Source organism: Macrobrachium nipponense, chromosome 1 (assembly GCF_015104395.2).
Source record: "Macrobrachium nipponense isolate FS-2020 chromosome 1, ASM1510439v2, whole genome shotgun sequence".
Lineage (NCBI taxonomy): Eukaryota > Metazoa > Arthropoda > Malacostraca > Decapoda > Palaemonidae > Macrobrachium > Macrobrachium nipponense.
In genome coordinates, this window is record NC_087200.1 from 124,864,165 (window position 1) to 124,881,533 (window position 17,369).

A 17,369-nucleotide genomic window follows, 5' to 3' on the forward strand; every position below is an offset into this window, starting at 1 on the left:
AAGAGTGGGAAGTGAGTCCACCGAAATATAGTCCTCAGCTTTAAACCAGAGCGTTTATTGGGACTTTTATACCTGAGACGTATCCTGTTTTAACAGAAGAATATATATATATATATATATATATATATATATATGTTATATATATATATATATATATATATATATATGTATATATATATATGTATATATATATATATTTATATATATATATAATATATATATATATATATATATACTATATATATATATACACACAACACACAACACACACACACATTGGATACCATCTCCCAGTACACTTATTCTTTCATGGTTCAGTATAAACTGAAATCTTAAAGTTAGATGTAAAAACTCGAGGGTCAAGTCAAACTATTTGTGACGCGATACTACATGAATCCAATCAGTGGGTATCACGAAGAACATAATTGAAGGGAGATCGTGCAGCCTGATTGGTTGTGACGTCACGGGTAAGGTCTCTGACGTCAGCGAACAGGCCCAACTTCATTGGCTTTTAACGACAAGGAAATTGATGACGTCAGAGGTCATAAATATCATGGTGTGAGGATCTTCATCGAGTCGTGCGTACGGTTCCAGGTCGAGTTTGACGGCGTTCTAAAATGGAATGTTCGTTTTCTCATTTTTTTTTTATATATCTGGAGGATGTTTCTCTCTGGCAAGAAATGTAATTCTGATTGTTTTAAAAGGTTTATTCTATTATTGTAGATGTAATCTTTTAGCGCCTTTTCTCTTGTGAGGTTGGGACTTGTTTAGATGTCATTTACAAAGGAAGCATCTCCCCTTCCTCTTGGTAGTAGATGTTTAATATGTGTGGGATGTTAGCGTTCTTGTGGAAGGTGATGATGTTCTCTAGAAAGATGTTTGGAAGATGTATTGTGTCAGGCAGGTTTTTCTCTCTCTTGCGGAATATTTTGCCTTCATCCAGGATGCATTGTTTTGTTGTGTAGAAAGATGTGACCTCTTCTACTTAGCTGTATTTGTTAGAGAAGGAGTAGCCTTTGTTCTCCCGTTGTGTGCGATCCAGTATACAACCCTCCCCAGGTCTTGAGGTTTTGGGAGCCTCTCTTCTAGGGAGGTTTTGTTTCTTGGAAGCTGTTGTGCTTCGTATGAGATGGAGTTCTTCTGCCTTATTAGAGGATATTGTCCGTTTTCCTTCCCTCGAAGATGAGGGTTTTTTTTTTTACATTTTTTTTTTTTTTTCGTTTTGGTGTTTTTCCTCTCTTCTAGGAAGTCTTAGTCAGTCCTTCCTAGTTTCTTGGATCGTGTAGAAGTTGAAGAGACTGACTATACCACTTCGGGAAGATGTCGGTTTGCCGCCTCCGTGGATAGCCGTAGTTTTCTACCTTCTTGGAATTTTTGTTTTTGCGTTTATTTCATAAGAAGTGTAGTTCATCCTCTTTTTAGGACTGATGTAGTTAATTTTTGATAGCCTAGAAATGATAATAGCTTGTATAAAGATGTGAATTTCATTCCACTTTCGAAAGGTGCTCCCCTTATGGATGATGTGACACTTCTCCTGTCATGAAAGACGTCGTTCTCCCCCCATCATGAAAGATGCAGGCCAATCGCCCCCCCCCCCCCCCCCCCCCACCAACCCCACCCTCCCGTGGAGATGACATCACCGGTGAATTTCCATGACTGTGTCATCTCCTTTTCTCCCTTTCCTCTTATGAAATAAGAACATAAAGTCCTTGGTTTAGATTTGGTGTTTTATTGCCTACTTCACTTCATTGCTGGTTTTAGACTCAGGGTCGTTAATTCTCTTAAGCCTCGTGAAACGACGTCAAGTCGTGGTGGGTTTCCGCATGACGTCACTGATGAAGGAGTTTGAGAAGTGGTGGAAATTAAACCATAGAGTATGTATGTATGTAGGGTTTTAGCATAGTCGTACAAAAATCCGAATTGTCGCGAGGTTTCTAGTTTAATGTCACAAAATTAGAATTAAAGATTCCCTTTGGCGAGAAGTACAACGAGCGTATGAAGTCAAAATAGCACCAATATTATGACGAGTCACTTGGAATGAGACCGATAAAATTACGAGAACTTATAAATTCAGTATTTTTACGTTTTAATTTTTGGAGTCTGAGATGGTGTGTGTGTGTGTGTGTGTTTGTGTGTGTGTGAGGGGGAGAGAGAGAGAGAGCCTTAGTCATGATGGTATCGGTGGATATACCGTTAGATAGGAAGCCATGTTGGGAAGCCCTTTGTGTCTCGAGGCAATGGAGAATTAATCCGAAGAGATCCAGTGATGCCAACGTTCGTGATGCTTCGTTTGTAGAAAAATGTTTTGGCTCGATGTGTGAAAAGTATTTCTTGTCGTGGGGGAATAGCTTTTGTTTCAAATAAAAGTAACTTTTAGGGAATGAAATCCCTCTAGTGGAATATGTTTTATTCTCTTCCCTGCCCTGATGTGCCTGTTTTCAAGGGAAATTGATTTGACTTAATTAAAAGTGGTATTTCGTAAAGGACAGCGTATCTCGTGCAGTGAGAAAATAATATCCTCATTTCGGAAAGGTGTCTTTCGTTTTTATCGCTTGAGGAATTTTATCTGGAGCAGGAACTGTCTTCGAGGAAGTCACTGTGCTTTACTTTGGAAATAGAAACCTGTCCTTTTTCAGTGGCAAATAACAGTGTTGTATTTTTTTCTCAGTTTATTGTGGGGTGAGTTTTCGTAGATTCTTATTGGGGAATACGTTGTGAATAAAGTCTGATGTAGTTTTTGGAAATATGATGTTGTTCATATCAGATGTTTTTGCAGATGTGGTCATGAGGACAAGCGCGGTCGCGATGTACATTCCTAAATTTCCAATTGAAATTTGTATATTGTTCCTGTAAAATCTTTTTCTGGTATAGAAATGAAGAAACTGTAAGAATCGATTTCTCGAGCAGTAAAACCACTTAGGCAAATGAGGGCGTTTATGTTATACTGTATGATGTGAATTTTATCAATTAAAAATTAATAGTAAAAGTTGAACGAAAAGAGTGTTCAGCCGCCAGGCCTCGCAGATTCATCTCGTGCGTATACGAGCCAGAAGGAGAGTTGGACTTGCAACTCATACAGCGTGCGGATGTCATTCTCTGATTTTTTGTCTTTCCTGGATAACAGATCTTTTGCTTGTATCGTTTTCTTGATGGTTAGACGATATTGTTTCCCCTTTCGAGGCCCACATCTCGTTTATGAATGACTGCTAATCCCTCTGACTTTCTCGAATGGCAAAAGGAGAGTTATAAGGAATTTTACAGATTGTAGCAGTAAATTCCCTTTAATGAGAAATTTAGAGCTTTTTATGTATGATAAAATAATCATACATTGAATATGTATGATTATTTTATCATACATCTTCAATGACCCGTATTCGTTGAGTGAACATACCATATTTGTTATAGCCACAACGCCCTCGTAACTTCTCGAATTCACGTATTGTTTATTGTGTATATTATAGTATCCTCATTGTAAGATGTTGCTTGTACATTACGAATTTGAAGAAATTCTCTCTCTCTCTCTCTCTCTCTCTCTCTCTCTCTCTCTCTCTCTCTCTCAGTCCTCGCGTGCCATAGACTTGCTTTCACTTCCGTCCACGCGTCGGGGTTTATTTTTGTGTCGATTTTGATATTAAAGTCGAATTGGGCAATGATTGTTCTCCTTCAAACATGAGGCGCCTCCGGAAATATTCCTCTTTTTCGACTTTAATTTGATATTTATAAGTTGTAATGCAAGCATAGTTTATTTTTGATCGCTGGCGTGTGCTTGCTTCGTTTTTACGGGTTGCATTATTGTGATAAACAATCATTTTCATAATTTAGTCTGTCAAGGCTTTTCTTCGCCTTTTTAATTTAATGGGCTCTTACTACACATGGTTCCTCTGGAACTTCCCTGGGAATATCGCGTCTCGTCCAGTTAAGAAGGAAAAGAAAACAAAAACAAAAACGGGAAGTACTTGTAAATCAAAGTCGTGTTTTGCAAAGTCCAATCTAATGTCATGGTAATGGTCAGAGCCTTTATATATACAGAGAGAGAGAGAGAGAGAGAGAGAGAAACACACACACACACACACTTTTATATATATATGTGTGTGTGTGCGTGCGCGCGCGCGCTCATTTGTTCAGATTCTTAGGATGGAGAGAGGGAAAGGAGGGGGAATGTATGCCGAAAGAAGCCTAATATGTAACTGTGGACAATATTATTAGCAGCGCTTTGTGGGTGATTAACTCTCTCTCTCTCTCTCTCTCTCTCTCTCTCTCTCTCTCTCTCTCCTCTCTCTCTTTTGTGCCTCCTTTTCGAGTTTCCTGTTTCTGTATCTCATTTCCTAATGTAATTGATGGACTTCGTAATTTGGTGCCCTCTCTCTTTTCACGTTGATGTCTGTTGGAGCAGTGTTTTCCCCTCAGACTGAAGCCGCTGTGTTCCCTGGGTGGTAGACCTAGGTCTTCTTTTCTGCCTCCGCTGTCTCTTCGTTATGGTGGTTGTAGATAACCCTGGCCCCCACCCCCCTTGACGGGGATGTTATTGCAAAAGAAATGGACAAGATTTATGTGATAACATTTGTTTCTAGATTAAAGGAAATGATGCTTTTAATTGCATAACTCTATTGCCGTAATTACTTGTTTGATTATTGTAAATGTAACGTTTTGCGATGGGGGTAGGTGTTACTTTCTACATAGTTCTTACGATGCTTTATCTTTGAGACAGTATCAACTGTGAAATAGATAAATGGCTGTCCAAAGCAAGCCATTTCACTTCGAAGAAAGCCTGTTTTATTATCGGTCTATGCTTGATTGAAGACAAGCACTCTCTTAAACAAAGGCAGGTTACATGAAATAATAAACAGCGAAATCCCCTCATTAAAGTCAATAATGATTGAGCAAAATTCGGATTCACGACTTCAGTCTTGTCTGCTGTAAAGGAAAACGTCAATTTATTATGACCAGCACTTCCGGTGTTCGTTTACGCTCATACCACATAAGTTTTCTGCTGCCGTGCTGGAATAATGGTAGACCTACTCGCCGTTTGTGTGAGAGCGAAAGGCTCAGGCGGCTGAAACCATAAAGCTTTACTCTACTCCAAGTCTCTTATGTTCTCTGTAGACTTGACTCGAACTGCGGAAGTTGGATAGAAAGGAATTCCAAGGGGCAGTAGATTTAATTTCAGTGTCTTGAAAAGTCTTTAAAGGGAATTTCTTATAATTTATTTCTTCAAATGGGTAGTTCCTCGCTGGACGAATCGGTTGCGTACTCGGCTACCGATCTGGTAGCTCGAGTTGGCTCCCAGCTGCAGTCAGCGCGGAATCACATGAATGTGTTTCTGGTGATTAGAAATTCATTTCTCGATATAATGTCGTTTGGATCCCACAATAAGCTTTAGGTCGCGTTGCGAAGCAACCAATTAGTTACTAGCCACGTAAATAAAAACCTAATCCTTCGAGCCAGCCCTAGGAGAGCTGTTAATCAGCTCAGTGGTCTGGTTAAACTGAGATATACTTAACTTTGAACTTGTTCAAATAGGTTTATCTGAAGGTTCGTATATAGCAAGGAATAGAAACATAAGTTATGGAGATTTATGTACTCCATCACTGAATCGCGTTATTGCAATGCGTTTAAGGTCGTTGTTGCTCTTTGTTTCTAAGTCAGATCTTCATACCATTCAATTCTAGAATTTTGAACGTTCCATCTTCGTCTGCGCTTTGGTACTTCTCTCGTTTTAGCCGTCAACTGTGATATAAGTACCCGTGCGCATCACAGTCTCTGTAAAGTGCAAGTTGTGACACTTTTTGGGTACATTTCATATCTGCCTACAAGCTTACGCACACAGATATGAGTCGTCACGCCCGCATATCCATTAAGGGTCTGTGTGTGTGTGTGTGTGTGTATGCTCCAAAGATAAATGGCTCCATTTAGGCCTAATATGCACAGCCAATGACCTCATTTAGCCTATTGTGTTTTTTTATAGTGAATGATCTGCTTAGGGCCTCTGTGTCGCTTTTAAATTGGCTCCCTGAGGAGACCTACACCAGAGGGGGCGCTGTAGATAAGCTGCCGATAAGTAGGCAGCATCACTGAACATGCGGGGAGGCCAAGGCAATGGAGGAGGGTTGGGGGAGTGTTGCACATCATGTCGTGATGGGTTTCGCAGGATGAGGGCGTCTCGAATCTAGGTCAGATGTCATTCATTACTCTCTCCAGTGGGAAATAGGTCGAGGAACGCCCACATTATCAGTTAAGGCCAGAACGTAAAAAAAAAAAAAAAAAAAAAAAAAAAGATATAGGCGGGATGAAGAGTTGGTCTAGTCGCAGATGTAGAGATGAGATAACTAAGCCTTATGTAGAAATAGAGGTTAAAGGACTCCATGAAAAGAGAACTTTGAAGTAAAGTCCATTGTTTGGTGGCAATTGTACAAGTCCCCGAATCGTGCTTCAAGAGGATTTCTGAACAATTCTTGTCTCAGATTCCAGATTTCATGTGTGCTTGTTCATACCTATACAGTTGGTCACTCATGCAATTGATTCTTTAGATACTCCAAATGCAAAAGCACTTCGTTTTAGGCGGTTTGACGGCATTCGTAAAGAATCTTAAGCAATAGATTTACTATACAGACGTGCATAATGTATGCGGCAATGCACCTGCTCAACATTTTGGCGCCACCTCTTTCATTCCCTTTACTCTGCCTCGGTTTATATTCTCTATCTGCCATCTTACTTTCCACCCTCTTCTAACAATATTGCTTCATAGCGCAGCCTTGAGGTTTTTCCTCCTGTTTCACCTTTCAAACTTTCTTACTCTCAATTTCCCTCTCAGCGTTGAATGACGTCATAGATCCCAGTGCTTGGCCATAGGCCTAAATTTTAAGTGCCATTCCTTTTCTAGGAGGTGGTTTTGTGTAGTCATATTTCTTTCTTCATTTCCATTGACAAATGTATTATAAAAGCGTGCCGAAGAACATGATTATAAAATTCCTTTAAGAAGACACAAATAAAAGAGGAGGGTAGGGGAGGAAGATGACACGTCCATCTTCTTTAATTCCAGGTGATTAAAGTTCGATATGTCTGCTCCTACGGCAAGCGCTTTTATTTTCAGTCCGTCATTTTTCTGGGATTCCTTTAAGTGAAATGCACATTTTGATTGTTTCAGTTCCAGTTTTGTGTCATAATGTTACTCTTATTACTCTCCTCGGGCACCCACATTTTGATCATGCTTTCAAAAACCTTGATCTTGTAATTTAGTGGCTGGGAATTCTCATTCACTGCAAAAGTTATGGGAAAACCAACGTTAGATATTATAATCTTAATTGTGCCAAGAACACATGACGAGTTCGCTCAAATCCTATTAAGTAGCATTTAATTCCCCTAATTGCTAATATGATGCGTGTTCTCTTTATACATTACTTGAGAGGAAGCTCGTGTAAGCGTATGGATACTTCGCTGTTGTCAGAAATTATATATTATATTCACTTCTTAAATGGTGATGTCTCCGTAGAGAATGGTAAAGAACCGCTCTCGCATTCTGTTGTTTCTATCATCCTTGACTGTCCAGCTTCTTTAACTTGGCTTGCTCCAATGGTCTTCTCAATTCTTATTTAATAGAGTAGGAGGTCCTTAGGCGATTCTATGATTGTGTTGAGCGCGACATCGTGGTCAGGCTAAAGAGCTGGTGAGGATTAAACTGCCGTCTCCTTTTTCCTCTGCTTGAGTGACAATCAATTAATCTCAATTTTATAAGAAGAGGAATCAGTTTATCTTTTCTTTGCTCTGGCGGCTTCAAAATATCCTATTCTGTATTTGTCTTTTGTTTTTGTAATCCTGGTCATGTCAGCTTTCCAATCAACAGATGTAACGTGAAACCTTTACGAATGATTGATATTGATTTTTTTTCCTTTTTCCTTTTCTCCACAGGTATTACGAACCCGAAAGCACCGCCTGGAAGCAAAGATGCTTCCAAAAGCTTCAACTTCGATTACTCCTACTGGTCCCATGATGTGAGTACCCATCGTCCTTATTATTATTATTATTATTATTATTATTATTATTATTATTATTATTATTATTATTATTGTTGTTGTTGTTGTTGTTTTGTTGTTGTTGTCGTTCTTCTTCTTCTTCTTCTTTTTGCTGCCAACCTAGTCTTTATTAAGTAAGGTGAAGTCTCCAAACTGTGAAAGAAGAGCAAACTCAAGTTCAATTAACACAGTTTCTTAACTAACCATCGCAGAGAAGCGAGAGAAGGAGATGCCTTGCCGTGAATTTTACGGAATAAACTTTTCAGTAAAATGTAATATCATGAATTTGCCCATTTGGAGGCCCATGAATAAATTGCTAGGGAAGTATAACCCAGTATATAAAAAAAAGAATGCGCTTTTTACATCATTAGAATTTGTTCAGCTGAATTGCTTATAGGTTGATAGATGTTTTAACTAATATTAATTTTTTGAAATGCATGTATTGGATTTAAAAGCTGTAAAAGAAAATACCCGGGAGGCCTTGTCACCAGGTCTAGGATGAGTCTTGATTAGCGAATCAATGTTGAGGGCCTTCGAAACGTATTTGTGTGTAAACGATATTCCTTTTTGGGGTAGAGACCACGACCAGTAATTAAGTTAAAAAACGAAGAAGAAGAAGACGGAGATGTTATTCTTTGAAGAGTAGTTTCGTCCTGGACTTTATACGAATCTGTTCATGATGTTATTATTATTATTCAGAAGACGAACCCTATTCATATGGAACAACCCCACAGGGGCCCATTGACTTGAAGTTGAAGTTTCCAAAGAATATGGTGTTCAATAGAAAGAAGCAAGAGGAGGTAAAGGGAAATGCTCAAAGACGAGATTTCATTATTAAAGAAGAAAAAGTGAATCATAAGTTAATACATAGATGAAAATGTATTCAAATGCAAAAGGGGAATAATAGTATGAGGGTTGTCAATACACTGCCTCATCGCTTGAACTTTCCAAGTCCCAATTGGACGACATCCTCAGGGAGACTGTTCAGTCCGACGCTCTCAGATTCTTGACTGTCGTTTTGATGGCGGTCAGTTAGAGTTGACTGGTGACCTCATCCTCTGGGAACGGCGAATGAACCCGTCGGTCTCCCTCCTTTGGAAGCGGTGTGGTGCTAAGTTGCTTCTAGAAGCTCTTTGAATGGAACTTCACTGTGTATATTTTTACAGTCTTAAAGTTATGGTGTTATGGAACTGAGAACTTGATTCTTTAGGGGTTTACAATTATCCATACAAGGTCACGCACACACACACACACGTGTGTGTGTGTGTGTGTATATATATATAGTATATATATATATATTATATATATATATATATATATCTATAATATATTATCTATATAAGTATATATATATAATAATATATATATATTAATATATATATTATCATATTAATATATAATATATACTATATATAATATATATAGATATACATATAATATAATATATATACATGCATATACATACAATACATACTTACATATATAATATATATACATTGGTTTTAGACGAATGAACTGTTTGAATTTTGTGAAAAGACAAACGTGGCCCCCCCCCCCCCCCCCCCCCCCACCTCTCACGCACACTTTGAGACGTAGGCCATAAATTTTGGGGAGGAAATGGTGGGCCAAATTGTGAGCTATAGGGAAATTTGAATACTCCGGGGCCACATGTTGGCGAAGTAACCTGGTTACCCGAAGTCATTTGCATGGACGGGTCAGGATCCCAGAGACAAAATGGCCACAGAATAATTCGCGTTTTAGGAGACGCAATCTCATGAGGGCTGCGTCTCCTTATGCATTGGGTTGACGTCACTTCGTTAATTTTGTTTGTTGGGATTGGGACTGGGATTGTTGGATTTGGTCTTCTTTCGAAGGAGCTGTTTTGTCTCTGTGGCGCATTTGCTCATGATTTCAGTTTCGAGTTTTGGGACGATGTCGTGAATATCTGGCAGTGATTAATGTTCAGGGAGTAGGATTACTGTTATATGAGCATATATATATATATTATATATATATATATATATATATATATATATATATATATATATAATATATATATACTATATATATACACACGTATATTGATATATATACATGTGTGTGTGCGTGTGTTTGTGTATGTGTGTATATATATCTATATATGTCTGTGTAGTGTTGTATGTATGTATGTATGTATATATATATATATATATATATATATATATATTATATATATATATATATACATATATATATATATATATATATATATATATATATATATATATATATATATATATACACAAACACGTGAAAGGCAACGAAACGAGATTATTTATATATATATAAGGGAAAACCAAAGAGTGGCAGTAGTGTAAACTAGATTGTTATGGAATGAAGTGAGTTGATACATCGGCTTCCAGATAACATCTAGGTTTATTGATTTGTGTTTACTTAGTTTTCCTCTTTGCTTTGTGGATGAATGGTTGGGTGAGTGCCTCCTTCGGGAGGGTGACCTTTCGAATTGACTCATTTTGGATGACTAAGCGGAAAAGGCCCAACACGCTCTCTCTCTCTCCTGATGGAATTATATGTGCAGATCTAATTTAGATAAAAAAAAGAAGAAGAATTGAGGGGAAGGGCGAAGAAGTCGATGCAATGGAAAGCCCCTGGTGGGGGGTGGAAATCTCGTCCACTTTTGTTTGTGCGACGATTTGGAATCGGAAGGATTATGACGGACTCTTGAATAGAGGAGAGGAGGATTATTGATTCTTTCTTCTCATGAGAGAGAGAGAGAGAGAGAGAAGGGTGTGGGCCTGGGTGTTTTAGTTGGTGCTATAAATGGCACACAAAATATAAATAGCGTTTCATTGTTTGATTTAATCTGGGATTTTAACTGAAAGCTCTTCAAGAAGTCCTTGCACCTGCCACTACGACTAGTATTGCTGCGGGTTGACGTGATGTTACTATCATAGTTGCACTGTGATAACTGATGCTGTTGTTACTGTTGGTGTTATTACCTTTACAATGATTCGTGCAGTAAGCACGCTGTAATGCCTGTTGGTATTAGAGGTATCTTCGATATAGGCAAGAAGTGTTTCAGAAGGGCTTTGGTACCAGCGGTAACATTTTGTCTCAAATGACCCTTAATTAAGAAATGAAAGTTTTGTACCTTCTGGTAATATTGGTCGTTACTCCCAGGTAAAACAGAATAGTATTAGATTTATGCCGGGAGATAGATGTTGACTCTGTCGCAAGAAAATCAGTTATCCACTTGGAAAATATGACATATACTTCGTGATGAGGTTCTGGCTTACCCTATAGAAAAACTGTTCTCAAATAGGCTGAGAGATGCAGATGAGACAGGGATGCTGTGGTGGAAAGGAGGTCGCATGTCACCAGGTGAATGCTCTATCAGCTGGCAAGAAGGCGCCAGGTGAAGCTGCAGGATCCAGAGGTATTGATTCTGCTGGGGAAGTTAGGTTCTCAGGGTGAAGGGGACGTCATTCCTGGTGTGTTGGATCTCGCATGTTGTTTAGAAAGGGCACATTGGACCACCTCTCGGAGGGAACGAGTTGTTGGTGTTATAGGTGATGGGGCATAAGAGAGCTGTTGATGATATGCTGGAGATGACATCAGATTTTCTTTTCGAGAATTCATTGATTAAATAAAGTGAGATACCGATAATGCAAGACGGCACCATTGATGATGCTTGGTTGTGCAGTGCAATAATTTGCTAAGGGTGATTTTAAAGATGAGTTGGATAGAATAGGAAAAGTGTGTCACTTTCGCGAGAGGAACATTTTACCACAATAGTAAGGAAAATTAAAGAATAGACTCAGCGAAAGATTAGCGAATGTTAGGAAACCCGTTTGCCTGCACGTCATCAGAAGTCGTATATTTAACACTCGTCAAAATTAGTGATGTAGAGAAAAAAATTATTTTGACATATATGAACTACAACTGCAGTACGTTGAAAGTCGTATCGTTAAATACTGCAATTATAAAAAAACGAAGACTGCTGACAATATATATATATATATATATATAAATATTATATATCATATATATATATATATATATATAAAACACAACACATATATATATATATATATATATATACATATATAATAATATATATATATATAATATATATATATATATATATATATATATATATAATATATATATATATATAATATATATATATATACTGTTAAAGGCAGAAATTAAAACAGAAATGTTTGACGTTAAACAACAAATCTCTGTTAGGATAAAGTTATAAGTAAAAGAAACGTTACTTACATGAAATAATACAGCTTTGTTGGAAGCAGAAATAGAACAGGTTGCTTTCTTTGTTAAACATGGGAGTATTAGTGTCATTGTGAGGAATAGTAAGCTCACTGGTTTTATGGACAGTTGTATTGTAGTTGTCAGTTTTATTTATAGAAAGAAAGAATTACCAATTGTCTGATAGTGTGTGACGAACTTTTTATACAAAAGTACATGGAATAATACTAAAGAAATAGTATTATAGTTGTATCTTTTGGAGTGTAGCATTAATTCATTGATGTTGTGGCAAAGCAAAATAGCATCATTTTGGGAACACAGGGCCCTTGGTGTCCAGTAACATTGTGATTATCCATACGTAATGCTGTGTGAACAAAAGATCGACTTTTGCAGTAGAAATTAATGTGACACTTTGCCCGTGTTAGGAAAGATTTTTGCTGTACATCGTAATTACTGGTGCTTTAGGAACTAAAATTCTTTTTTGTTTTGATGCAGAAGACTTTGCGCTGTTGTGGTTCTATCAGAGAACAATATACTTTTTATGTTTGCTTTGTAAACAGTATTCTCTGATGTTTTTTTTTTTTTTTTTTTTTTTTTTTTTTTTTTTTTTTTTTTTTATATTAGTTGCTGCAGTTTCTTGATATCTTTATGCATTATTTCCGTCATGAGAAACCCTGTAATAATGACCAAGTACACAGTTACAATGAAAGATCAACCACATCAACTCCAACCATGGGAATGAAGGTCTGCCCTCCAGAAGCAGATTCACATTGCAGATGGAGGGAGAGCCCTTTCCAGCACCTGTGGATGCAGTAATGGTTTGCTGAGAATAGATAAGATTTAAACGAAAAGATCACTAGATGAATGATGCTGTGGAGTAACGAAACGAATCGTCCTCAGCAATAAATTGTAAAAGCATTGATGTATTAGTAACATGAGACGAGATTCAGCTGGGGGTTCTAGATGCAGTGATGCCGCTGTGAGATGAGGATCGTGTCCAGAAAATTGTCAATGCAGTGATGTGGGGTGAAACAGGGTTTTTCTAATGAGAATTGAAAACGTTGCTTTACGAGGAGATTAGAGTTTAGTTGCAGTAATTGTTTGTAAAAAGGGATGGAGTTTGATCATCCTTTGGTAGAGAAAAGGCAGAATTTCGGATGCTTGAAATCCAGATGACGAAACAACCTCAAGAGATTGTAACTAATGATATGTCATTGGTTTTATTAGGGAGAGAGAAACTATACTGACAAAATTAAGTTGACGAATGAGTTCCAGTGCGTATAGGCATTATTTATCTATCACTTACGTTAAAAATGTTTCGTAATACCTTATGAATGATAGGTTTTAAGACGTATGCTTAGTGAGACCATTCAGCGTTGTTCCCTCAAGAAACAAGCTGTTTTTTGTGTTAGTTTGCAGGACCTTAATAAAGTCGAACATCACCCCGTTTGTTGTTCATATTATTGGTCTGTTTGAGTGTCTCTACAGCGGCTCTTAAGACGGTAGGATCGTCCATCTTCCCAGATTTAGTACAAATGCGCATTTGACATCATGGAGAGCTAAAAATATACGGAGAAATTCTGACGTTTTCCGGTGAGATCTAGCAAGCATGAAAGCGGCCGAAGCTCTAACGATTTTCTGCAGGATGGACACCCCCCTTCTCTCCAAAACAACCCCCCCCCCGCAGCACTCTCCCTTCAACCTCCTCTCCCTTACCCACGTTCCTCTCCTCCTCCGCCTGTTCGTCTTTCAACGAATTCGCCCACGCATCCCTGGTCCTTGCACCATCACCTTCCTATCTCACCTACCTACGTCGCCCTCTTCTTCCTTCCATATGGTTTATAAAGGCAGGTGTGACTGTGTTGGGTGTTGTTTGCCATTTCCCGCTCCTTGGCACAGGGGACGACTCAAGCTCCGCTGTGTATGCTGGCTAATAGTTTGTCAAATGGAAAGTGCTGGGTCTTCAAATACTTTAAAAATTAAAATTATATGCCGGGTTTTTGCAGTTTCTTATTTCCCTCTTGAGAGTGCACACAAACCGCTTTTGTCTTTGGCTTGAGAGTTTTTGGTAACAAATCAATTTTTTAAGGATCTTTTACGGTAGACATCTTGCTGTGGTTGCGAGTAATCTTTTAGCTGCTTTATTAGATTGTTGATTTGGAACTGAGATGCTGTCGTATGAAGCTGCCACTTTGAATGGTACAGTTGTTATGTTGAACTGCAACAATGTTTAAATTATAGCTTGTTGCATCCATTTATTTCCTACATTTTTAGCATAGGGACAGTATCCTTTTTGTAACAGATTGAAGCTGTCATTGTTCTTGGACGCCTGGTCATGGCCAGAATGAGTCATTTAATCCTGTAAGTGAGACTGATACAGTCATTTTCAGTTATATCATACTACCGAGAGTGTAACGAAGTTCCTAATACAAAGACAGACCTCTTTTAATAACGTAATTATGGAAATCTCAGCTTTCTTTTCATTCACAGACCGTCGTCTTGTGACGATGCTGTCTGGAGAGATACGTGGCATTTGGATCATTCCCGCGTAAAAAAGAAAGAACAAATGGGCGTAAGACACTGGCAGTTGCCAGACACCGCTTTCCGATCGTTCAGTCACAAGGCATATGTGTTCATTTTTCGTTATTGTACTTTCGCCTTTTTAGTTACCCTCGAAGGGCAACTTGATATGGCTTCTCGCTGTCACGTGGAGTAACAGGCTGTTTTCTTGTCGGGGCGTGCTTTCTTTATTTCGAAAGTTAGACGTTATTATGGGGCTTTTCAAAATTCAAAGACTGTTTTGGTGAAATTTCTTGCAGTGCATGGCCAGGTCACAAGCTTAACCTGCACTAAGTGCGTCTAACTCTATCAGGTACAATAGAGTTTTGAACTCTGTCACAAGCTCTACTTGGGGGAAATGTGTCCAAAAAAGACTGAAGACTAAACAGGTGCCCATGAAATGAAATGATGAGGAGAGGAAAGGCTGGTGAACAAGAGACTGCTTGAATGAAGAAAATAGCAAGGCTTAGAGATTTTGTCAAAGAGACTAGAGGCCACAGACAATGGGGATTTTTCTCAACAACATGAACGGGAAAAGTTGATGATAACCATATCCTTGAATTGTAGAGGTGCAGTTGCTAGCCTTCTAGTTGCAAAACGCCATAGTCAACAGATCTACCAGGAGAATGAAAAAAATCAGTTAACCGTTAATCTAAACTGAAGCGTTGCCAAATGCCGATTGAGCCTAGATCAGAAATTCTTCAGGGGTGCTTTATGAGGATGTCTTTAGTTAAGTAGCATTTTTCGTTCCTGTAACAACTACATTTTCTTTTAAGTAAGAAACCTTCCGTGGCTTCAGGCGTAGAATCTGCAAACTAAATTAATTTCTGCGCAGAATCAAGTATTTTCCTACTTTGAATACAAAGAATGGCAGCAAAAGATCTGACTTCCAGACTGCCTCCGTAACTAAGGATCGCCACGCATTTGTATTTTGATGTGTTGTCGAGAACATGATTTGCGATGAGAACTAAGTATATAAGATTTTGCTTTTTCTGTACAAGATTCGAGCAGAGTTAGAAGCTACTCATTTCTTTTTGAATTCCGGTGGAAGCCCGTCTCATCCCTCCTCAGCTGCCCATGTTACACCCGCTGGGACACCGCTTCCCATGTTTTCTCTGTGAAGTTCAACACCCCTCACCTTCTGTCGGTTCTGACGTTGTTTCGTTCTTGAGGCCCAACGGCAAATTCCTTTCCTGCCTCCGTCTCCGACTGTCCCTCATGACCTCTCTCTCAAGCGGCAGGAATATTGATTACTTATACTAATTCATGGGAAAACCTACTCTCTCTCTCTCTCTCTCTCTCTCTCTCTCTCTCTTCTCTCTCTCTCTCCAAAGATGTTAAAGAACAGGAACGTCTTACGAGTTTACAATGATTCATTAATTTTTATCCTTCCTTCCCCGAAGACGCTTTCTTGTTAGCTATAAGATTAATGTGTGTTTTTTATTTTCGATATACGTCGTTTACCGTGTATCAGATTTTGTTTTTTTTTCATGTAGGTATAATAATTCATTACTAATATATCCCGTTGCAACTAGATTTTTATGTTTATCGAAAATTGTATATATATATATATATATATATATATATATATATATATATATGCTATACACGTAAATAGCCACATGAAAGGTGAAAAATCAAAGACCAGGTACCAAGCTCTTTCGTGTATTGCGTACACTTCTTCGGGGTACAAAGTAAAATAAATAAATAGAAACATAAACAAGAAAATTTCACAGAACAAATATCAAAGCCATTAACAAGAAAATTATCATTACAAATTGTCACTACCAAACAAGTAAGAATACTTTAAAGTGCTTAAGAACTGAAACTGCAGTTAGTATAACATGGCTGTTGCTAAATGGTGACATTGTATTTCCCTATAATTTTATAAATAAGGTAACTATCTAATTTAAAAAGACCTGAACTCAGATTCATAAGTTGATCGTTAAAATGCTTAATGAATGCAGATTCAGTTATGTTTCTTTTTACAATATGGTTACAAAATATTACCTTAGATGCATTTTTCCAGTTTATACTATAGTTAAAATCATTCATACGTACAAATAAAGCACTTGTCGATTGACCTGTTGGTGACTTATTGCTGATATATATATATATATATATATATATATATATATATATATATATATATATATATATATATATATATGTGTGTGTGTGTGTGTGTGTGTGTGTATTCGTGATTCATGTGCGCACTGTCGACCACTCGACCCCGGTTTTATACGGAAGTAACCGACACAAACGCACACATTTTTAGACTCGAATGGTCGAAAGACTTTCTTTTCGCTCCGTTGGTGCCCCAGGTTTTTCCTCCGGTGGAGAAATATCTGTCGTCTTTATGATGGAAGACTTTTTCTTCTTTTCTTTGTCTGTTCTTGTAGGTGGGATATGACACCGGTATCTCGGAGAAAAAATATTTTTCACCCAAAGCATGTGGCATTTTAGAATAATAGGCTCTCTCTCTCTCTCTCTCTCTCTCTCTCTCTCTCTCTCTCTCTCTCTCTCTCTCTC

The 17,369-nt window shown here is 38.0% G+C and overlaps 2 protein-coding genes across 2 annotated transcripts in view; one reads left to right on the forward strand and one right to left on the reverse strand.

Annotated features, from left to right (window-relative positions):
* LOC135219597 (kinesin-like protein unc-104) overlaps positions 1 to 17,369 on the forward strand; it is a 298,157-nt gene that overhangs the window by 35,745 nt on the left and 245,043 nt on the right. The window contains 1 exon segment of the mRNA XM_064256487.1: positions 7,906 to 7,988. Coding sequence (XP_064112557.1) covers positions 7,906 to 7,988 — 83 coding nt within the window.
* Positions 8,130 to 17,369, reverse strand: part of LOC135220052 (kinesin-like protein unc-104) — a 49,388-nt gene continuing 40,148 nt past the window's right edge. The window contains exon 12 of the mRNA XM_064257382.1: positions 8,130 to 8,162. Within this exon, the coding sequence (XP_064113452.1) occupies positions 8,130 to 8,162 (33 nt within the window). The remainder of the gene's footprint in view (positions 8,163 to 17,369) is intronic.